Here is a 24,315-nt window from a genome sequence, read left to right as displayed (position 1 = left end):
CTAATCTTAAGCAGGCAGGGGGGTTGTTGCAGTACACTCCTCTCTCCGTGCAGGCAAGGATGACTCAGGTGCTCACTTGGCAGTGGAGGCAAGCCCTGACTCTCAGGACCTTTGGTGCCACCACTGGCAGCTCCCCTGTGACAAGGGCTGCAGGTGCTGACGATTGCTGAAAAGAGATCTCATTTTTAGTAGCAGATTTTTTTTTTAGCCGCTGCTTTTCTTTACTACCTGTACTTCTATTATGCAGTTCCCCTGAAAAAAAGAGATTGTGCTGGGTAGGTTACCCTCTGACTAAAGGTTAGAGAAGAAGTATTGAGTCCAAAAGAGATGGATTGCTGAGATTTATGGGAAGGTACATTAGTGTTTCCTGGTTTTTATAAGCAGAGCTTGCTGCAGAGACCAAATCATGTGATACACCGGCAAGCAAGACCTTTGCAGCGAACTGTATTGACGTAAAGCTTTTCCCAAGCTACAGCAATATTTGAGATGGAAACTTTGGAACAAGACAGAAAGAGTAAGGCAGGCTAACAGGGACACTGGTGTTGTACCACTCAGAAACAACAGTTTCATCTGTATCTGATGCTCTCAGTTGCAGAAAGGAGTGAGGTGACTACAATAAGTACGGAAGAGGAAGGGATATTTCACTGTCAGCAAAGGCTCAGGCCAAGCAGGACGTGCTGACCTGCAATGAGGGTGGAAAGTGAAAACTTGCAAACCAGTTCTGGGTGAGGCCTGATTTATAGGCTTTTCCTGCCACTTCGACTTTCTTTTAATGCTGGAAATCTTGCCTGTTGGATTAGGCTGAGATCAACTGGAGCCCAGTTAAACAAACCCATCTAAAATAAACACTGCAGTGATTTGCTGCAGTCAAATTACTACTGGACTTGCTCAGGCAGAAATCAAAAGATATTGCTGATGTTCTTCATTGCTAAAGGCAAAGCAGCCGATGGCTGTTTTTTCTGCTAGACTATTGCGAAATTACTACTGTGTTAAGAGTTTCCAGAAAGGGCTACCTTGGGGAAAGCTCCAGGGAAGCACACCCTCAAGCATTCTTTTTATAGCTTGCTTTTTTTTTTTTTTTGTCTGCTTTACATATTTATTTTCCCAATGATCACATCGATGAATACATAAAGTTGTCGTTCTTAATCATTACGCAAATCACTCCTGTAAACTTGTATCAACAGCCATTTCCATATTACCATGGTTGCATTCTTATCACAGTTTAACCTTGCATTTCATTACTAAACAAATCCCATTCCAGCATAACTTCCAGTTTAGGAAAAAGCCCCAGACAAACAAATTTTATTTTCCTTTTCAAGGATCAGACGAGGTCACTATGGTCTTTTCAGGAAATGTGCTAATGTTTGCATAGCAATCATGCAATTCACTTATGGCAGGCAAACTTTCTCAACCTCTGTTTTCCTGCTTTCCTTCTGCAAAGCTGAAGCACCTTTGTAGCATTAACCATTTCAGACTGCTGCTGCTTTTCTGGACATACGGTGGTTCCTAAATTCTGAAAAGGCTATTAAGATCACTTGGCCTGGCTTTAGCAGAACAGTGTCCCCAAGCTGGGGCCACTTGTAAGGTACTCACGCTGCAGGCTTTTGCACTGACTGCTGTCAGCCGGAGGTACTGGGCATTTTTTCGGCCCCACCAGTAACCAACCTGCCTCTCTTATGCTCAGTGCTGGTACAGGGACCTTCAGTGAGTGCGGGGCACCTAGTGTCCACTTTTTCTGACCTGGATAACAGCACAGGTCTAGATCTATCACGCTGCCACCCAGGTGCATCTAGCTGATGGAAGGAAAGGTAAACTGTCAAGCTTTTGCTCAGATGCTGTAAGACTGTTCCTTGGCTATTGCTTCCCGGCCCTCCTTGGACAGCAGCAGATTTGAGCACCCTTTCTTGCAGAAAAGCAAACCTCAGTTGTTCCTAGGGGGGCTGGAACAACGCGAGCGGTGTCTGCTGCCCCTGCCGAGTGGGCTGCTGGGCCATCTCCCTGCTGCCTGGCTTTCAGAGGCACCAAAGCAAATGCACTGGGAGCAGCTTTGTGGCATGGTGGTGGCACTGAGAAGGGTGCTGGTGTGGGCTGGGACCAGGGGAACTGCCACATGGTCCGGGCTGGTGGGTTCAGGAGGCTGGGCTGCAGAGACAGGGAGGGCCAGGCAAGGCAGGGACAATCTGCCAACCAGCCCACCTTCTGCTATGCTGCTGCTGCCGGTCTTGTTCCACCTCTGGGTTTGGTGCTTCACTTGTGTGCCCTGGCTGCCAGAGAGACATTCCCGTTCATGGTGAGACATATTCTAACACAGGTCTGTTGATAGCTGAGTTGGGGCAAGGCCTTACTAAGATCTTACAAAAGGCTGGAGCCGTGCTGGCAGAGGACCTGCAGAGCAGAAAACCAAATTTCAAAACAGCGGAGTGGGAGCATCGGCAGTGCATGGGACCTCACAGGCACTAATCACACTAGTGGTCCATTCCTCAGAAAAGCCAGTAGGTCCTTCCCCAGCCCTGCCACAGTTCCCTGCCCTGAGGCTGGGTCGGGCTGGAGCTGCTGACCAGGGAAACCTGCTGCTCACTCCTCTCGCCTGCGCTGAGCCAGCAAGAAGGGCTGCTTGGAAACAATGGGTAATAGAGGAAGTGTTTTCCCAAATAAGCCCAAATAAATACATAAATTAACTGCCTCTGTGCATGTGGAATACCACAGGGCAGTGAGGGTTTGCTATGCGGCAGGGATGAATTTGTCGCTGTGTGCAAGAAGATGCTTGCTGGGGAAGGGGCTAGTGGGAGTCCTTGGGGCAGTGCAGAGGTGACAGTTTTGGAGAAGAAATCTTGGAAAAAGGGCTGATGCTGATATCACCTTGCTGCCATGGTACAATTAAGAGCTATTAATTTTCCTGCAGTTGGTTGTGTAATTGCGCTGCAGGGCCTTTTGAATGCTGCATTTAAATTAGTCTGCAATTGGAAATAATGAAGGTTAAAACCCTCTTACATGATTTTATGATCAAATTAGTTCCTTTGACCCAGAAAGCAGCTGTGGTAGCAACAAGCGCTGCATGAGGAACAAGACCATAGGTTCAAGGTGTTAGTCAGAGCTAGCTTTAGAAAGGTAACTCCGTGCAAAGTGATTGGATTTCAAAATTGAAAGGCTCTGGCACTCTGGAGCAGAGGCTGGGCAGCAGCCGGGCTGTGAGGGGAAGGGCAGCGCCAGCAGGGGAGAAGAGCTGTAAGCAGAATGGGGAACCAGGCGGCTCTGCTGAGCGTTACAGTATCAAGATTAGGTGGTCCCACAAGGTGAAAACCATGGAATGTTGGGGGGATGCAGAGCAGAATGCTGCATATCCCATCCTGCTCTTACTCATCTTGAATGTCTGTGCATAACTAATGCTGGAGAGGGCTTAAGCTAAACCAAGACAGCATTCTTCTATTTTTACTCTTAATTTGTAGCTGGGAAGAAGGTAATTAAGGCTTTACCTTAGCAGTAGGGACTTGGGGACTCTGCTTTTAACCCCTTAGGCTGTTGTTTCAACGTTGCTGTTAGCTTCAGGACCTCGGCTAATTTCGGCTGTGCCCTTCCAGCCCAGAGCTGGCCTTGAATGCACTGAATGGCCTCTGGAGTTCAGCTTGTCCCTCTTCAGCCTGAGCGTCAAGGAGGAACTGGTAAGATTGGTTTTCTTTCAGTCCTGATCAGAAGGGGTCTGGGTGCTGCAAAGGGCTGCTACGGACGGGACTGTGGTATCCCAACCTTGCCGTGCCCCTTACTCATCTGGCCAGGGAAAGTCCTTTGCTCTGGCGCAGAGCACACCCTGGCATGGTAGATGCAGAAGGCTTTGCACTGCAAAGCACGTAGCATGGCTCTGGTCTTCACACTTTCAGGGTGGCTAAGAGGTGGGTGGGTGTAGGAAAGCATGATCAGCTTCCTGGCTGCTCTGGGCAATGGAGCAGCACTGAGAGAGACTGTGGTAGCCTCACCACGGTTGCCCGTTCCAATAGTAAACAAGGCTCTGGGACATACATGACTGCCAGCTTGTGTGTCAGCATCCTTGATGATGACTTTCTGCCGTGCAATTCCAGCACTCCAGGCTCTGTCGCATGCAGTGTGCCCCGTGCCTCCTCACACGTGGCTGCCATCACCTGTACTGTCCCATTAGTCCTAAGATCCAGGTCTGAATGATTTTCAGGCTTTCCTCTGGCTCTACTCCTGTGAACCTGCAGACTTTCTCAGTCTCCCTTTCCTTGCACTGCCTTGCCTGAGCCTCCCTCTGCTCCTCAAGAGCCCTCTCTGTGACTGCAGCCATCTGCAGCCTCTCCAGGTCTCTGTGCTTTATCAGCTCCCATCTGGAGCTCATCTCAGTGCTCTCACATCTTCCTGCTGTGCAGCCTCATCTGCGCTTCAGAAGGAGAGAGGGACTGTGCTTCCCCTGGGATCCAGCTGCAAAACCCAGTGGGAGGGTGCAGATCGCTTCTGGCCAGCACGGGGGCACATTTGCCCTCCAGTTGCAGTGTCTGCCTGATCATTAGGGAAATGCAGGACACAGCATAGAGGGTGAAGACTTCACAGCAGCTCTAAACTCACACTGACTTTCCCTCCTTTCCCCCAGATTGTGTCACCATTTCCACACTGAGCCTCCACGTTCACCTCAGGGGGCTTCCTAGACCAAAGTCTTCTGGACTGAAAGCTGACACTGGGCCAGCTGTGTAAGCCAAAGCCCTTGGTTTGCTTTAGCTGATGGAACAGCCTTTCTCCTGCCTCCCTTCCGTTAAACCTCCTGATGAGATTCAGGCATACCATGCGGCCAGGATGCAGCAGGGAAGATTACTGGCAGGACTCAACAGAGACGTCAACTCCTGCAGAGAGCAATTAGCACCTCAGTGTACACCCATGGCTCCCGAGAGACTTCAGGAAGCTGATTAGGGCACTGGAGAGATTTATTTATGGTGAGAGATGAAAATCAGTACTTGCAACTGCTGAAGAGACACACAGGTACGCACCCAGCCTGGCTGGGAGCAGGGGAGATCAGAGTGGCAGAGGTACTTGAGTGCATAGGCAGGGGATGGGAACAACATTTTTCAGACTGTTATTTATGGGGAGGCACCTCTAGCTCTAGGAGTTGTATTAGGTTGATACTGTTGTGCTTGATATGAAGAGCTAAAAAAAGCAGTCTCAGAACATGGAAATAAGCATCAGGCAACTGAGCCAAGTAGTGGAGACAGCAGCAGCAGCCAGGGAGGGAGTCATCTGCTCGGGACATGCTGCACCGATGTGGCTGGGCAAAGCCCTGGGGGAGAGGCAGGTTCCCCGTTGCTCTCATCCACAGTTCCATCACACCGGGCACAGGCAGAGGAGGACCAGATGCCGTTGTTTGTGTAGTGCTAGCAGTGCGTGCAGACATGGGAGGCAGGTACCTCTGACTGCTGGAGGGGATTGAGGCAGGACATTGCCGCTGTGCATACCCCTGAGTGCTGTGCTCTGAATCATGGACCACTCACTCGGCCCTCTGGCAGCCTGTGTGGCAGCAAAACAGAGAAAGGCTGCACTGTGGCTACCCTTCCTTCTACTCAGGGGTCGGGCACCCAGCGGTCCTAGTACCAGAGCAGGAAACGTTCCCCCGGAGGACGAGCACCACCTTGTGAGCTGGCTGCGGCGAAGGGAGGCTGCAGGCTGCGATGAGACCGCAGCCACTCATCCCCGGGGTGAGACACCCCCCAGGTCTGGGGCGCTCCTTTGCCCACCGGACAGAAGAGGGCTGTAACCTTGCAGCCCTAACCTCCAAGCTGGGATCTCGCTGCCATCACCGTAACCCTCAATGGTTAACAATGGATTTTCCAGCCCGGAACAGCCCAGCTCTCTCCGATTAAGAGTCTGATCTCCAGGCTCCCCTCCCGCAGCGGGGGCCGGGACGACACGGCGAGCCAGGGGCCGCAGCCCCACGCCGGGCGGCCACGGGCGAAGGTGCTCAGCCTGTGCCACCTGGCTCCGGCGACACGGGCCACCCGGCAGGGGGCGCCTCCGTTCAGCGTCTCCGCCAGTCACGGCTCGTCGCGCCCCCCGAGCTCCGCCCCTCTTTGTTGCGGCCGCCAATAGGAGCGCCCCGAAGGCGGGCGGGCGGCCGGTAGCGTGGTAACGCGGCGGCATGGAGCGCGGCGCGGGGCGCGCCCCCAGCGCGGCCGGGGCTGGGCCGGGGCGCCCGGGACGGGCGGGCTCCCGCCGCTAGGGAGGGGGCTGTCTCCGCGCTCAGCCACCTTTGCACGCACGTAATACACACACATTTTTTATATATCTATATATAGAGAAAGAGGACCCCGGCGGCGGCGAGACCGCGGGGCACCTCCCGGCAGCGGTCCCCGCGGCGTCCCCGGGCTCGGGCATGGCCGCGGGGCCATGACGGGCGCGGCGGCGGGCTGTGGCGGCGGCCCCGGGAGCACCCGCCGTGGGGCGGTGGGCAAGGCGGGGGGCCGGTCGCGGAGCGCCCAGCCGCGGGCGGCGGGAGGCGGCGGGAGCGGCGGCGGCTCGGAGGAGGAGGAGCAGCGGGACGGCGGGTCGCTGTTCCTGGTGAACAAGAGCGGCTTCCCCATGGACGGGCAGACCTGGGAGCGGATGTGGGGGCACGTGGAGCGGGTGCACCCCGACGGCGGTGCCGTGGCGGCGGCCATCCGGAGCGCCGCCCGCCTGGCTCGGGTAAGGCGAAGCCCCCGTCCTCCTCTTAAAAGGCAAAAACAAAACGAGAGGGTGCCACGAAGCCCGAAGGCGGACAGCCCGCGGCTGACGGGTTTTGTGGGAGTCGAGAGGACGGGGGAGACGCGAGGGCTGGGCGGGGGGGTGTCGCGCCTCGGCCCCGAGGATGCTCTCGGCCCCGGCGAGGGGCAAGCTGGAGCGTCTTCTCTTGGAAATACAAGAAGTGGGGTACGGGGGTGTGTGCCGCGGGATGCTTCGGAGCTGGAGCTGGCGTCTTGGGAAACAAGTAGGAAAAAAAAAGATATTGTTTTGTCTTGGGGTGGAAAAAGCGGAAAACAAGAATTAAAAGAAATCTTCAGGGACCAAATGAAGCGCTTTGTGCAATTTAAAGCACATTTTGCTGAGCTTTTTGGAGCACAGGCATTTCCTCAAACACAGCTTTGCTCCTGAAATGTAATAAGGGATTTAAAACTCAGACATTTAATTTCCAGTACATGGAAAGATTCCAAATGCTTTTGTATTGTGTGTTCCTTGGTACAAGCTCCAAACAGCTTTGCCTGACCTGAATATTTTTCTTTTTCGTCCAGCCAGCAAATAAAATGATGTTGTCTGCTGATGTTCCAGGGCTTCTCACCACTGCGCTGCATTACTGATCACAATGTCTTTAATGCTGTCGGCTTTGGCAGACTTTGAGCTTGATTCGCTCCTCCCACCAAGCAGCATTAATCTGAGCTGACCGCTGAAGTCAGCGTTGATTTGTACCCCCTCTGCACACTGGGGTGAGGTGGTTGGGCTGGCGTTGTCACAGTCCTGGTTGTCAGTGATATGTATGCTTGTTCTTTACGTGGGGTAGGAAGGAAAAATTCTGTGCGTGGAGAGGCTGAAAGCATATTGAGTAGGGCCATCTTGTGAATGCACTTGTCAAAGTAAGATGCAAACTGAAAAGGCATTTCATCTCTCTTCTGCAATGTTTAGTTCAGTGTAAGTGCAAAAGGGGCAATCTCTGTTCTCTTCATTCCCCTGCTTCCCTTGTGCTGGCACCAGCCTCTGTTTGGATGGGGGAGCAGTTCCAGCTAGAGAATAATCTGGTTTTGCCACGTTTGTTTGCAGTTCCCTGATGTGGTTCATTTCAAACTTGCACAAGCACTTGAGGCAGAAATGAAGGGGCAGGGAGAGGGCAGAAATTCTTGTTTCAGCAGCACAACCAGCTTATACTAGTCTAAATGGCCTGCAGATCTGTTTGGTGTTATGAGACGGCAAAGCACATACTGGAGGAGTTTTCCTTCTCTTGCTTCTCAGTTCCAAAGCATGTGACTCTTAGTGGTGATACCTCTAGTGACTGACAAAGCATCTGGTGCGAGACAAGCCAGTGGCTCCAATGTGCCGGCATGCTGCCTGCCGGAGTGCCCTGGAGAGCATCACCAATGGCTTCTTCCTTGGTGTTGAAGCGTGAGTGCAACATGTGCTGAAGCTGGGTAGGAGGAAAAATATTTTGAAATCTGCTTGGATAAATCATTTGATATTAGTTACTGGTTCCTGATCGGTGGAAGGTGCTGCAGAAGAGTTTTATTGAGTTCCTCCAACACTGTCTGGCAGCAGACTCCCTGTTGCAGTGATTAACTTCAAGGGCAGAAGGGCCTGGTGTCCCCTGTAACTAATTAGCTCTTGTTGGCTAAGCCTGGGAGGCCTCTGTCAGAGGATAGTTTGAGGACCACCTGGTCCTTGTTAAGGCCAACACAGCACAGGTGAGCAAGTGAGAGGTAGGAGCAGGTTTGTTTGCTACAAAGTGGTAGTGGATTGCTAAAGTTGTGATGGTAATTTCTGGATCAGAGTAGGAATGTGAGGGGAGAGTTGTTCCTTAAATGATGTTACGGCTCTTTTAATTGGCTTGTGCTGCTGAGTAGGTGGCAACCTGCAAAAGACCAGGTAGTGCTGATTGGGAGTGATGGGAGAAATTTGTGCCTGTGAGAAGATGGTTTGTAGTCCGCTTGCGTCAGTAGTTGGTGGAGACTGAGCGAGTGGTGTGTGCAACTGCTCCATTTTTGCATCTGATCTGTTCTTAATCCCTAGCAATGGGAGAGAGTTTTCATCCCCTCCCCAAGAAGCTCCACTTGATTGCTCTAATCATCTTGGTATTAGTCTTAGTGATCATGCATGCAGGGCGGTAAGTAGCTTCTTACTGTATTAGTGAGGTGGTCTTTACTGGAACAAATGCAAACTGCAGGGGTGTGGGGCTGCATCTTTCCCAGGAGGAGGAGCCCTCACGAAAAGCCAGCTTGTCTGCAGGAGGGGCAATTTCAGAACCTAAGGGGTCCCTTGGTTGCACCCCCCATCTCTGGCTTTTCGCTTGAGCTCTGGGAAGAGTGCAGGCTCCTGGTTTGGAAGGGCTGTGCAATTCTTTACGTGGTCTGTGATTTTGGGGATACTTGCAGATTTTAATGAATGAAACGTCTCACCAACTTTGAGGGCTCTAGTCTGCCAGTGTCATCCGTGCTAAGTAACTGTACTTGCAGGGCGACCTAGCAGAAAATTACTTTCTAGTCATTAAATGAGACACAGTGGAGTCAGGCAAGATGAGTTTCACACAGGATATCTGTGGCGAACTGAGACTAGAGCGTTTCCAGCCGCAGGAGGATGGTCTCCAGCTCTGCCACAAGGTCTTGCACTGCAGCCGCTCTGCTGTCGCTGGAGCTGCTGCTGCTTGGAAATACTGATCCTGGGTCAAGGCCCTTTTGTCTCCCTGGTCTCTGGGAAGAGGGGGAAATAAGTTTTGTTTGGCTTTCTGCCACCTGGCCTGGCTGGAGACATGGTGCCATGTACTGTCCACCCAGCGCTGGAAAGAGGAGAGCAGTGTGCTCTCCTGTGCAGGGGAAGACTGATGGCCGCTTCTCCCTTGTTGCCTGAGATCTGGAGGGACTTGGGCCTCCTGGCTCGGCGGGCCTGTCGAGGTAATTAACAGACAGGCGGTGGGATGTGTGTCAGCCATTGGGAAAACCCTGGTCCTTTATACCCGAGTGTGCCCTGGTGGCTGACACCATCATCCTCCACCTTGGAGACGGGGAAGCACTTTGCCTGGGGGTCCAAACCCGACCCCTGTGGCAAGGGTGGCCACTGCAGGTTACAGCAAGGGCTGTGTCCCTCCACACTGGTGCGATTGCTATGGGATGCTGCCCTGTCCTACAGCTGGGTGGGGGCAGGGGCTTCCATTTTACAGAGGGCTGGGAAAGGGGTGCTACCCTCCCAGCAGCTCTGCAGCAGTCAGGCCTCTTGCTAGCTGGGACTCCCATTGCCTTGGCCTGTTGTGTATGTGCAGTGTATGCACCTAGAGTTTTTTAATCTCTGAAGAAAAGGGGTGTTTATATCAGAGCAGGAATTACCGCACCTGGAAGGATTTGACAGGCCTGCCTTAATTCCCTCTTTCAGCTGCTTGCTGCTCCTGAAACTCGAGCCCTGTCTGGTGCGTTGAGTGCAGGCCTGCCTTAGTGCCGAGAGGGACAGGTGAATAATTCCTCCAGACCAAAGGGGCCAGGGGCAGAAGGAACTTGTGAAACCGAAAAATTGCCTCTAATGAAGAGGTTGGGTATGGAAATTGTGATTAAGACGTGTTAATGAACCTTGCTCGTAACTCCCACTTGTTCGGAGAGAAAACCCGTGTCTGCGTGGTTGTCTCCTGTGTGGGGATGGTGGCAGTGAGCCAGGGCCTGGCCGCCTGTCTTCTTGTCACTTAAAATACGTTTCTGTGTGCCAGTAATGTAGGAGTCTCTATTTTGAGATTTTTTTTTTCCTCTTCTCTGAGGTGTGTTTACTGTTTGTAGTAACTAGCTACATGTAGTAAATGCTGTGTTTTGGTCATTTTGGGACTACCAGTGCTCGCTCTCTGAAAGCAAGCACATGATCACTCCATCATGGTGCAGGTGTGAACCGGAGAGGGAAGTCTGTGTGGCAGAGATGGCCTCGTAGTGCCTGAACTTGCTTTTCTTATCTGTAATTGCTGACTTGAAGTGTCTCTAGAGCAGTGATATTTCACTTTATAAACCAAACTATTGTAGAGACATCATGAACCCGCAGATGCCGCACACTTTCCTTTGCACCTTTTGTCACAGCCGCCCAAGTTGCTGGTTCCTGAATTTGGGTCTGCATTAATATTTATGTAAACCACGTTTGTAAGAATTGTACTAACTTCTATTAGCCACTCTGCCCACTTTAACATCTGCTGACCCTGTATTTTGCAGTCTCACCCCTAAAATAAGGGACTTGGGACAAGGCCCTGCCTTTTTCCTGCATGGTTACAGGCTCAGGAGCCACGTAGGCTGTGGGGATTAAATATGGATTGAGGGCCCAGCTTCTTAAAGTGCTTAGGAACAAGCAGATGTCTTATGGGGTTTTGGAAAAATCCCATTATGGTGCCAGTCTATATCTTTAAGTGTCTTAATATCATTAAATATCTGGGTCTCAGGTGGTCTTCTGGGTACCATGGGCTCCCTGTCCAGCCATTGTGCTGCTGATACATGGCAGATGGGAAATTACGCAGCCCAGGATCCTTGTCTCCTTTTATCTTTCTCTTGTGGTAGAGGAAATCAAACATTACACTCAGAATGGCTTCTTGGGGGATGGAGGACAGCAGAGCCTGTGCTGGAACTCTGGTCATCCAAACTGCCCTGTGCTAGAGGGGAAAAATGGGAAGTGTTGGCTTTCTGCGATGGACTACCTGTGCATGTAGGGCAGTGTTTGAGGACATCGGTGGCTGTTGTGGTGGGGGCCTGCCCTGGCCTCCCTGCACTGGCAGGGATGGGGCTGGCTCTGGCTCTGGTGAACAGGCAGCCCCCGTTGTCAATGGGATGACTTTGCCTGATGCTTGAGTTCACGTGGGGTTCGAGCCATCTGTGCTGCTGCGTTGCGTTGCACTAAGCACATGCTGCTGCCCAAGTAAATCACTTATCTGTGCTGCAGGGAGTGATAGCTGTCTAACCTCTTTATCTTTTTTTTTTTTTTGTGTCCAGCCCTCAGTGCCGCCAGTGCCAAACTACAAGCTCTCCATGTCCATCCCAGAATGGCTCCAGGCGATACAGACCTACATGAAGATGCTGCAGTATCCTTCTCCAGCACATGATCTCTGGAGAGAAGGCTGGCTTGTACCGGGCATGAAATAACAGGGGGTTTACTGAAGCACTAGCTGATTGCAAGGGCTTGGGATCATTCAGGAGTGAAAGGATGCCTCTAAGGATTTGTGATAGGAACCTGCAGCACTGAGCTTGTCACAGCAATCCTCTGGGAGATATAATTAACTTTAAATGATACTGAAGAATTTAACTGAAGTGACGTTGGTGGGAGTAGAAATGCTTATTTTGAAGTTGGTTTATGAGGATATTATGATCAGATCATGATGCCTGGAGACATAATATGGCATCTTGTTGTAAAGCAACTAAGGGAGAGCCAGCATTGTGGCAAACTCTTTCTCCCTCTGCCCTGGCAGCCCCTGTGGGCTCCCTGAGGACTGCCTACATGCTCAGCTTGCAGGGGTGCTTGTCATGAGGGTGGGGGGCACAAACAGCTGTCCTGACCCCAAGGTTGGCAGGCTTGCCTGAGGCACAGGGACTGACCAAAGGAATCCCCCCTTCCAGATGTCTAACCTCGCTTGGGGGGTTCATCAGAGATGTACACATCTATCCAGCCTCCATATTGCTGCCCCGTGCCTAATACCTGACCGTTTCCATTGCTGACAGATAATGTTGGAGGAGATGGTTGCTGGCCCAGATGTTGCTCTTCTGTTTTCTTTTTTTCTAAACTCTCCCTTTTTGTGTGTGTGGGGAAGCAGTGGGGATGAGGAATGAATGTAAAGTCCTGGTAAGGATTAAGAAGGGATATGGGTGGCAGCTGGAAGAGGATCCAAAAATAGCAGGCGCGGTTAGCCTGCTGGGGAGTAGTGGCTGGGATCAAGGCGGCAGCAGGGGTTGGAACTGCAGCAGCTGCTGTGGGGAGGGAGGCTGGGGCCAGTCTGCTCTGCAGGGGGATGGTGCATTTGTCTTCTTGGGCAGGACAAGAGGCTTGCTGCGTAGTGGGGTTGTGCTGGAGAAGAGGCTGTGTCAGAGCTCCAAAAGTTACATTCTCCCCACCGCCCCCCCCCCCCCAGCAGTCTGGAGTTTCTGTACTCTGCTACATAGCAGGAGCAGGCCTCAGGCACAGGGTTTGGATCTGCATTCAGAAAAGCTTCAATGTGGGGTGGGGAACAGGGTCTGGGCTTCCTTTGTGGGCTGAAAGAGGCTGTATGCTTTGTTCAAAGCACTCTGAAAAGGCATCATGAATTAGGTTTTGAAGGCAGGAGAGAAGCAAAGCTTGTTTCTGGAGAACTCTGAACTCTGACTGAAGTCAGTTCAGAGCATCCTGGTGTGAGCTGGAGTTTTTATTTAGACCATGGTTATACAGCCAGCAGCTGTGCTATTTATGCCTCACAAGGTACCCTTTGCCTCCATGGGGGTCACCTGTTTCTGTCCTGGTATCACCACCACAGTTTTGCTGGCGTGAATGTTCTCGTGGCTGTGTTGTTAACTAGATGGAGGAACAGATTCAACTGGAAAAATAACCTAGCAAAAGTAAGTGGATGGTATGGTGGGTTTTTAAATTTTTTTTTTTTTAATTTTTGTTGTTGTTGGGGTGGGGTTTTTTGTTTTTACTGGGCAGATCGGTTTCCTGATCTGATTTACCGCATTGCTGCTTGAACAGCTATGCTCAAGGAGCAGGGAAGAGGCTGCTTTTGGTAATGCTGCTGCTACAGGGTATCTTGCACTCCTAGGGAAGTGGTGCTGAGGTTTGGTTGACGGGTGACTGTCTACTGGCATCCTTTTTGATGAACGTTTCTCCTATGCTTATAGTGTTAATTAATGTTGTTGATTGCACTTAGGTGGTTATTTCCATTTCAAGTGCATTGTAATTTTTAGAGAATTATTTATATTTCCTGGATGTAAAAGGATGCACCTGCCGTGCTTTTGGTTTACAGGGTTTTTTTACAGCTGTGTGCCTGAATGAGTTAAAAACTTACAAAAGAAGGAAGTTCTTTCAATCCATGAACGATGTTGATTGGTTTGGCTTGACTGTAAAAAGCTTTCTCTTGCCCAAATGGAGTTTTTTCCAAACTTGTAACCTAATAGTGAGTGGGACCTGGAGGTAAAGTGAATTCATAATCCTCAAATGCCAAATTTAAGTGTTATTTTAGACATACAGCCTTTTTGCTTGACTCTCCACCTAAGGCCGGTTAATATGTCATATAAAAAGATAAGTGAAAAAATTGCTTTATTTCACATGCCAGGTTTTCATCTCTGTTGAGAGTCAATGGCTTTTACTGCTTGTTTTATGTTTCAACACAAAACCAACTGAAATTCACCTTTTGAGCATTGTTATTTTATTGTTTGACTGTTCAAGTTACTTTCCTTTAACAGACAAAATTCAGATACAATCACACGGGAACACAGTTCTTCGAGATTAGAAAAACCAGACCTCTAAGTGGGTAAGTGTCTCTGGAAGTGGTTTAGTGCCCTTGTCCTACATCATGCCAGTTGATCACTTTGGGCATTTATGCATGGGAGGGCTGATTCCTCTGGCAGGACCAGAACTCTGTATGTTGCTCCCTTTTGCGAGGAGGGTCCTAGCTTGCTGCCAGGTGACAAATGGACCTATTGAGAGCCAGTGAGTGGGATGGCTGGTCTTGCTCAGCAGCCACGTAGGAGCTGCATAGCTGGAGGCCAAAGCTAAATGCACAGGATTGTGAAAACTCTCAGTTCTCACTTGATGGTGGTGTGTTGGGAGGGCTGGGCTGCTTTTATGGAAACTATGTAAGTCCTGATATTCTGGTTGCACTGTAGTGCTCTTTGTCGATGGTAGGAAGAGATCAACTGTGCAAAATACTGCAGGAATTTTCACATTGTCTCAGGCACAATCCTTTCCCTTGGAGGAGCACAGCGAACTGTTTAAGTCGTGGCCTTGCTTCTCCCGTTGCCACTCATCTTGCTGTTCTTTCCATGTGGTGGACTTATGCACTGGTTGGCCATGAGTTGTGCAATACAAGTAAGAGCATGTGCACAGGGAGCCTGGCAAGTGAGAGGTGGGATCCCTTGCATGTAAGAACTGTGTCATACTTAAGACAGCTCTTCAGTAGGACCCAGTAAATTAGCAGGTTAGGGTGGGAAGTGATGTTGATGGCATTATGCTTTTATTTTAGGGTGAGATTTAGATAAGCAGAATACAATTACTTCTGTAGACTGGCCTGTCTCTAGCTCTCCCCAGCTGTCTATCATTATTCTAATGGTCAGTCACAGTGAATTCCAGTTCCCATCCCAGCTCTGCACTTCAGGTTTTCATCTTGCTGGCAGCAATCTTTCCCACTTCCTTTCTTTATATAATGTTTACTGCACTGGCAGAACTAGTTTAGAAGCAATCTTGCGCCTTGAATGATAGATGGGTTTACAGAAGCTTAAACCAATTTTCAGGCTGGTCACTCATTTTTGAATTTGTCCCATTACTTTTTCCAGGGAAGTGGAGAATGAAAGTGAATTGTGCTCAGCACTCACTGCTTGAAAGGTCAGCGTCCTCCTGGGCTGGATGAAAGCCTGGCTTATGAGGATGGTACTCTTTCTTGGAAAGGAACCAATATAGTGCTCACAGTTGGAGATGCGCCCATGGCTTTGGATCCTCTCCTAAGTGGTGCCATTTCCTCTCCCTTAGTGTTTGCTTGGGGACTCGTGTCTGACTTCTCTCCTTGTCCTGTTGCTGTTAGGACTTTTGTGAGTGACCTGGTACGTGGTGGCAGGACTTCTGCAGAGATAAGGAGAATGCCCTTGGAAATGGTCCAACCCCTTGGCACAGCTGCTGCCAGCTTGCCAGGCACAGTTGCCTGCACCTAGTGTATACTGGACTTGCACAATGTTAAGTCCTAAGAGCTGTGCTTTGCTGCTTCATCTGATGGACGGGAGTGCTAGGAGTAGTGGAGCAGTTAGGAGCACACTTAGCCGCCCAGATTCTGTGGTACTGTAGCAGGGCTTGAGCTCTTGCCCTGTCTTGATTTCTCCAAATTTGAGAAGGGAAATAATGCGTTGATCGCCCTGTAAAGTTGAGGTGTTTCTGAAGGCTTTCCTTTCCTTCATCTGGGGGGTGTGGCTTTTCATACCAACTGAGGATGCTTACTTTTGCAGTTGTCCTGGGTGATTTGTTCTGCTGCCAGGCCAGTTTTCAGAGCTGAAAAATTGCCCACACCTGCAATTTTTTTCCAGAGAGGTGTGTTCCACTTTGCAAGAAGTCTGCTTCCAGCGTGGTGACAAGAGGCGTCTTGTGCTGAGGTGACAAGTGCTGCTCTGAGCAAGTTTCTGTCGTGTGAAAGGACTTGCTTGCTGCAAGACAAAGTTTGTAGTTACAAGTTAATCGGGCAAGATGCTGAGTGCCACCAATTGCCACCATCTCTTGGAAGTTGAGACTGTTCCCAGAGCTGTGATTTACTGATATTAAATGTATTGCTTATTTCATAATATGAGGGCACAAAGCTAATGAAAGTATTATGAAACCTTTGGCAGCCTCTCTTCAAGAGAGCAGTGGCTGGACACAAAGAAGTTGAGCACTAGATGGAAATTGAATATTCATAAATTCATGTGAAAGTGTCCTAAAGCAGCTGGAGCATATTAATGAGTTTTTCTATTATGGAGGACTAGATATTATAGAGATTTACTGTCAGCATCGGTGTGATGCATGAGAAAATAAAAATGCCTGGCTGCGCTTAGGAAGAGGAGCATAAATTATCTATAGGAACTCATAACATTAAGGGACACAGGCTTGCTATAATTCAGTATTTACAATCTCTCTTAAGGAAAAAGTCACTGTTAGTTACCAGCTTGCTTCTAGACTGCCAGACATCCTGTGGATTTGTCTAGACTACAGATAACACTTTTGAAAATGTTAATTTCTGTTGGTGTGGCTGTGTGAGTCAGGGTGGTAGAGATGTGATCCTGCAAACTGTGTGGTGTTCCTGTTGTACTGGCAATCTGTGTCTGAAAATACATCTTACCTTGCCTGAGTTTGCTGTATTCACACAAAATCCAGATTTACAGGTGTAGCTACATCGACTATAGGAGTGCTTTGCTAATAGAGCAAGCATATACAAGGTGTCTTGACCTGGGGTGGTGTTCTCTAGCCTTCGTGATGTACCCTTTCATACTAGGTAGGTAAAGGGCACCCTATCACTCTGCTGATCCATGGTATGTATGTGTACACATGCTATACAAGTGTTTCAGACACTGATTGAGCTGGTTTTCCTTTTCCTATACTGGCAAAATCTACATTACAGTTTTTGTGATAAAAAATGACGCTGTTAATTGAAATAGTCATTTTTTAAAACTCCCAAGCCTAGATCATGTAAGAGCTTTAGACAATATATTTCTGGATATCTAGTATTATCTGTAACTCTGTGTTCAATGCCAACGAACTTTTATTACTGTCTCTACAAGGAACAATAAGCCCTCTGCAAGCTTCTGTTCTAGGATGCAGGCATGAGCCACAATGAGGAAGAAATATCTTTGTCCTCCACAGAGTATCTGGGGAGGTTGTAGGTGGGTGTGGTATTGTGCTGTTCCCTCCAGTTAAGTGCCAGCTGATCAGCGGGACTTACGACTGAAGCAAAAAACTATGTTTGGGTAGGTTCTGGGGACTTTGAGAAATTACAGCTCAGAAGCTGCTCTGTGAAGATGGAGAGACATTGAGTGACTGCAGATATAATGGATAATCAATTGCAAGAAAAGACTGTGATAGAAGCAGTCACGTGGGAACGATGCAACCAAATAACAGAGAAGGGGGGACATGGAAAATAATACTGTTTCAACACAGCATGTTATTAAGGAACCCTGATGAAGCTGTAAAGCAAAATGGGCTCATACCATTTCCAGACAATAGACTGCAGAAGGCATTTGAACATCTGCTTCTCTCTCGCAAAAAGAGAGAATGTTACAGATACGGTGCTTTGTTCAGCATGTGGTGGAAGTGCATTTGCCATTGAAACAAACTGGTTTTGAGATGATTCACGAGAGCAGTAGCTGCTCTGCTGTTTTATCTCCTTTTATGCCTGTTGTTGCCTTTCAGTTCTCTCTTTGCTTCATTGGGAAGAATAAAACTGTCAGGAGCCTTAGAAAAACTGTCAGGAGAGGGTGGTTTTATGGTTCTCATGCAAGTGCTGAGGCCTAGGGAAGGAGAACTTAGTGGAAAATGTGCTGGAGGGTCTCACTAATTCATAGTTTATTGAAGTTTGTAGGAGTCTTTCTGGTGAAAGTAATGGGCAACCTCTCCTCCTAAGCGTGGTCATCTCTGATATGGCTCTAGTGTGACAGGTGCCAGCTGGTGAGATCCTCCAATTTCGGGCATGCTAAAATGTTTGAAGCTTTTTCTAACCTGTATGTGAGATCAGATGCCCCAGTGAAAAATCTGGGAGCAAAAGGAATTCATGGCTCCCCTGAGATGACTGCAGTCACTGCCATTTTAAACAGAAAGCATCCAAAAGATGCAAAACCATCTTCTCTATGGGCCTTCTTTTAGTGCAGAAAACAAGGGAGATAATGCAGGTGGGCTTCTGAAAACATTGAAAGAAATTTGAGTCAATTTACAAGGAAATATCACCATCTGCCAAGGACTAGATCTCGAGGGAGGAGTGTGCAGCCTGTTAGAGGCAGAAATGTTCACTGTGATCTGGAATAGAGATCTGTCTGGCAGACTTTAGACAGTGGTATGAATGCCACGAAGAGGGAAGCTGCATGATGCTTATTTTTGACTGTAGCAGTCTCCCTCAAGTTACTGGAAGAGATGGGCTGCCTCCGTACTCACTGGGGTCTGTGGAGAGGGTGGCTTTGGTTTAGTTCCCAGCTAACTGTGATACAAGATGGAAAAGTACTGTGTTAGAGTATCATATATGTGGAGTCTGTTCAGATAACTGGAAAACTTAAAGAAAATCCCTGAAACAAATCCTGCTCAGGTAGGGAGTTAAAATGCTTGATGCTGCTTGTTAGTTCTTTCCCCCTCTTCCTTAAATATTCATTCACAAGTTTAATGGTGCAGCCTTTCTGGTCATGATTAACATCTGAGATGGTGTGGTAAGAATTCAGGAGTGAAAGAAAATAGGGAAAGGACAAGTCAAAGAGTGCTTGTAATTTGTTGTTTTCAAATGAGCTAATGCTTTCTTAGAGAACTGACAACCAACCTCCAAACTATTTATACTTCTGCCAGAGGGTGTGGGGAGGATGGGTGCTCTTGTTGGGAACTGGGGAAGGCAAAAATATGAGTCTTAAAAAAAAAAAAAAAAAAAAAAAAAAAAAAAAAAAAGGGGGGGGGGGGAAGATAAACTCAAATGGTTTCTAGACTTATCTGTAGTTTCAGGAAAAAATGCTAGGGCAAGTAATTAAGTGTCTGGAACATAACAAGGTGGTAAGTGATAGGCAACATGAATTCAGTTTGGCGTGGTTTGGTTCTGATAATTTCCTTCTATGAGTGTAAGAGCTTTTGTCAATCAGGGAGAAGTTGTGGTTGTGATAATTCTTTTCCTTAGTATGGCTTTTGGAAATCTCCAAATAAGGCAGGGACCTCGAGTCTGAATGAAACTATTTTGACATAAGGACCGCACATGGTGAAAAGCAGCACTTAGAAAGGGATACTTAACCAATAGCTTGCTCTTGCCTAGTGGAGTTTGTCAGTTGAGGTGTGCAATCTCTGTCCCAGGTCAATGTTTTTTCATTAATGGTACAGATAAGACTAATTGCTAATAGATGTGCTTTGTGGTCTAGGCTGGACAAGGTGACAAGGCTTTGCAAAGTGGAATTGGGATTCAGAGTGATCTCAAAGGGTAAGAGAGAACTGGGCTGGTACAAACAGGAGGTATTTGAGTAAGGGCAAATACTGAGAAGGGATTTGGGAATAGCCAGCTGTGGGAATACACAATGGAGAACAAAAAGCTAGTTTTGCACAGATGGAGCTGATCTTAAGAAAAACACCAGCTTTGTAGCAAAAATATACTGAAAGTTGGATTCAGAAGGAAATTGGTTTGTTTGTATTGGTGTGGTGGGCTCAGCTCAAGACCATGAAAGGCAAGTCAGTTGAAGAGAGTCCAAAAGGAGAGCAACAAACATTGCCCAAAGGAATGCCCAATGACCTAAGGGAAGACTTAGGGTGAGAGAAAGGGGGGGAATTAAACAGAAAAGAAGAAGAAAAATCTGTCTGCTTTCTCATGTTTACAGAGGAGAGGGTAGATTACAGCCTGTCGTGTATACAAATGTCAATTGCAAGAGAGACAATTAATGGTCTCCATACCCTCTGTGGAAAGCAGAAATAGCTTCTGATTTAAATTGCAAAAAAAGGAAAGATTTAGTTTAAGCATTAGGGGACCTTCTTAGACGCAAGGTTAAGTATAGGATAGATTAACTGTTGGGTTCCTGAGCCTTTGAGAACCCAGTTAAAAGTAGGTTGGAAAATTATCTGTGAGGAGTGATTTAGATTTGGCTTATGCTACCTTGGACAGAGCAGTGGCTTGGGGATTCTCCAAAGGCTCTGCTTCCAACGCAAACGCGGGGTTTAAAGCCATGCTTCATCTCAAGCTTGTTAAAAGCAGAAGAAAGACTCTCTCAGTGGTTATTGAACTGGGTCATCTGCCTAAACCCTATGGACTGTGTTGCAAACACAGAGGAAGAAGCAAAATGTTTGCAGAGTATTCCTGGGGATGCTGGGATGGATGTGTGTGAGGGCATGATCTGCCCTGTGGGTGCAGATGGGCGCCTGGTTGCTGATCATTGGTGATGCTTCTTGACTGATGCTCCCCTTGCACAGATCCTCATCACTGTCACGATTCAGAGGTGGGTGGCCACTGAGCATCTGCTGCAGCTCCTGCACCCGGGATCTTTGAGCAGAAGGTGGGACAGGAAAGCTTCCTGGGGTCCCTTCTGAGCCCAGCTATCTGATGATGCTACGTAAAGGGAATGGAAGGCTGCCGCTAGCCTCAGAAGGGACAGCTGAGGTACCCGTGCACTAGCAGGCAGTGTGTTTTTAATCAAGCAATATGCCTCTCCTGTTTGATTTAAGTCTGTCTTAATAATCATGTAGTGTCCTGGAAAGCTGTGCTTCAGAACCAGTACATATGTGGCTTGCAAAGTGCATGTTAAATACAACTTAGTAGTTAAATAGTGTGAGTGTTGCTTTGTTTAGGCCAATTACACTGAAGACTCCCTCCCTGGCTGTGGAGTCATTAATGTTATCTCCGTGCTGACAGCACCTTGAAATCACAATAGCAGTGAGCTTATAAAAGCAGGTGTTAGGAGACCTGATGCTACACAAGGTGCTGAGGCAGCTCCAGTGTGGTTACTGTGTTTGCCCGATGGCAGCGGGGTCAGTGTAGGTGTGAATCTGAGGAGGAGGTGCTGGCCCTGTCCCTCGGACCATGTTAACTAGGTATACACCACACTAAATGGCTTGAAGCTAAATAGCTTTACAACTTGAGCTTTTTCTTGCCTCTGATACACATTCAGTAATCAGCTATGACCTTCCCCCCACCCTGGGGGAGTTAGAAGATAGGAAATTCAGTGGATCATTTTGTTGGTGGGTGCCTCCCATGCATCATCTGCATGTCATACTTCTCTGGATGGAGACAGGGCTTTGCAGTGGCTACTGGAGCAATCAGCTCCGAGGAGCCACTGTGGGGGATGAAGGGGCCCCATTGTGTGCCTTTGCTGGAGCTGCTCTCTGCTTCTAGCAGTGGTGTTTCTGTGGCTGATTGTGAGCATGTAGGAGGCAGGCTAACTAATTTGTCTTCTGTACTGCAGGCAGAGTGTAAAGGGTGGTTGTTTAACTTGGATAAATGGGACACAGAATGGCTGTGACAGGCTGTAATAGCAGTGGAAGCTGTATTGCCATTTGTAGTCAATACCAGGTTTAAAATGCATGAGGTGAGTGAATTAAAAAGTGAGGAGAAAAAAAACTCTAATGGTTTCAGATGTATATTTTCATCATCTTCTCTAATACAAATATTTTTATCATTTAACGTTGTGTTTCCTTAGAGTAGGGATCTGTTTACAAAGCTCTTCTCAGGGAAAGGATAGCAATAGAGAAGACATTAAAATAGAAGCCATCCTTTGGTGTGGTTTTTAGCTATTTTTTTTTTTTTGGGGGGGGGGGGAGGTGTCATTGAATGACTTTCCTGGCCTTTATCTTCTTCCAGTATTTTTTTTTTTTTTAACTCTCTAGGATTTCAGGATCTGCTTGTGGAAGGGGATAGGATACTTGGTTGGTTGATGGTGAGGTGTCAGTCTGGCATGACAGCTTTCTCAGTTGAGCTGAGATTAGGTTGCTTATTTCTCATCACAATGTTGTCCCTATCAGATAACTCTACTTCAAAGATAAAAGTCCAGATTATAACTGAACTTTGTGAACCTGAAAGATCCTGGGCATGCAGTTTCCTGTACTCCTGTGGGAAATCCTATGCTTTTTACCACTTTCCCAGTCCACAGGTGGTAGGGAGCAGCAGCAAGATGATCTTGCAGTGGTGTGTAGTGTCTGTGTTGGTAGAGCTCTCTGCAGAGCAGACTTTGGTAAAAAGGTATTAAATTCTTGTCTGTAGCTGTAGGCTCATGGAGGCATTTGTAGCTTTCAGGGGGCCATGTAACCATCCTCTCCCATTTTTTTCCAGAGGAGATCTAGGGTTATTTTGAAAATAAGCTGAAAGGACTGAAAACTCTTTTTTTTTTTTTTTTTTTTTTTTTTTTCTGTCCTAGGTTAATGGAGACAGCAAAAGAAATGACCAGGGAGTCCTTACCTATCAAATGCCTTGAAGCAGTTATCCTGGGGATGTATCCTTTCACATGCCTTTGGATTTTTCCACTGCAGTGCTTTTTAATATATTATCACCCTCCCCAGATGGTGTTTGAGATTGTCACAGCCAAAGGTGAGTGCCAGCAGCTCGGGGAACTGCCATGGTATTGATCAACAGGTTGCCGAATTGCCTAGGCCTGTGAATAGGAGCTTGGATGCTGTGTGCCCAGTTCACAAGTGTCATGCTCTGGCTGTGCCGACTTTGCCTTCTGCCCTGGTAATCTGCATAATGTCAGGATCTGACCCAGAGTGCCCAGGTAATCTGTCTACACAATCCCTTCATTAGTGTGATAACTTCATACATTAGTACAATAACTTCATTAGTATTTCTCTGCCAGTTATTGTTGGTGCTTGGTAACACCTAAGGAATACAGGTTCTGTCCTATGTTTGTCTCATGTTTACACAGCAAAGTCATGTTAGCTTTTGTCTCTCAGCCCACAGCTGTGCTTTGTGCGGAAACATGTGTATTATAATTAAACATAAAAGCTTTACTGTAACATGATGCTTGCTTCCTATTCATTCTTAGAAAGAAAAAGCAAGAAATTTTCATTTAGAGACTGACTTGCTTCTTGTCCCTCTTGTGCTGTCACTGACAAATCAACCTCCATCATCCTAAAACACCAGATGAGGGCAAGGCAGGGCTACAGGAATAATTGTATGCTGGATATGTCTTACCACCACTGATCAAGTTTGATTTAAAACCAAACAAAACCCCAACTGAAAATAAACCCCAAAGCAAACCAGCTTCTAGCATGTCTCTGTCGTGTTTTGCTTGCTGCTGCTGCCCCCTCTCGTGGGAAAAGCATCTGGCAGAGCCTGGGAGGCAGTGCCCAGTGTTGGCTCATGAGAGGGTGTGGCTGCTGTAGGATGGGAAGGGGACGTGGGCTGAGCAAGTGTCATGTGTGGTGTGTGAGGCTTGATGCTGGATGTGGTCCCTGCTGTGCTAGGGGTCTGTGATGTGCACCGGGTGGTGCTTACAGCTCCCCATGCGCCAGGGACAAGGTTTCAGGTCTGAGTCCGAGAGGTGGCTCTGGCTGATGGGTGTAATTAGTGGCATACAGATGACCATGATAACCTAAAAGTGTTCTTGCTGATACAAAAGTTTTGACTGTTTTATTTTCATTTGGAAAGAGGTTTTTTTTTCTGCTTGCCTCAAACCTGACTTTTGTTCAATTTTTTTTTTTTTTTCAGCAGGGAAAGCAAAATAATTGAAAGCTATGGTTTATACTATTTGGTGTCATCTGAAGTTTCTTTGGCATCCAGAGGGACCTTGACAGGTTTGAGAGGTGGGCCTGTGTGAACATCATGAAATTCAACAAAGCCAAGTGCCTACTTAATGTGGGTCAGGGCAATTCCAAGCACAAATACAGGCTGGGCGGAGAATGGATTGAGAGCAGCCCTGAGGAGAAGAACTTGGGGGTGTTTGTGGATGAGAAGCTCAACATAAGCTGGTAACATGCTCTCGCAGCCCAGAAAGCCAACTGCATGCTGGGCCGCATCAAAAGAAGCGTGGCCAGCAGGTCGAGGGAGGTGATTCTGTCCCTCTTCTCTGTTCTCATGAGACCCCACCTGGAGTATGTTGTCCAGCTCTGAAGCCCCCAACATAAGAAGGACATGGCCCTGTTGGAGCGAGTCCAGAGGAGGGACACGAAGATGATCAGAGGGCTGGAGCACCTCTCCTATGAAGACAGGCTGAGAGAGTTGGGGTTGTTCAGCCTGGAGAAGAGAAGGCCCTGGGGAGACCTTATAGCAGCCTTCCAGTACCTAAA

At 48.2% G+C, this 24,315-nt stretch overlaps 1 protein-coding gene across 2 annotated transcripts in view; it reads left to right on the top strand.

Moving 5' to 3' along the window:
- Positions 1-6,381: 6,381 nt before the first annotated feature.
- The window catches only part of VASH2 (vasohibin 2), a gene marked incomplete at both ends in the record, with an annotated part of 34,015 nt that continues 16,081 nt past the window's right edge, over positions 6,382-24,315 (top strand). Inside the window, 4 exons of one of the 2 annotated variants that reach the window (XM_082481226.1) lie at positions 6,382-6,678; positions 11,676-11,764; positions 14,120-14,176; positions 22,449-22,523. In XM_082481226.1, coding sequence (XP_082337352.1) covers positions 6,382-6,678; positions 11,676-11,764; positions 14,120-14,176; positions 22,449-22,523 — 518 coding nt within the window. The remainder of the gene's footprint in view (positions 6,679-11,675; positions 11,765-14,119; positions 14,177-22,448; positions 22,524-24,315) is intronic. The other variant, XM_082481227.1, reaches the window with a different exon arrangement.

The sequence above is a fragment of the Vanellus vanellus genome (assembly GCF_965231255.1).
Source record: "Vanellus vanellus genome assembly, chromosome: 3".
Lineage (NCBI taxonomy): Eukaryota > Metazoa > Chordata > Aves > Charadriiformes > Charadriidae > Vanellus > Vanellus vanellus.
This window is presented reverse-complemented; position numbering and strand designations above follow the sequence as displayed.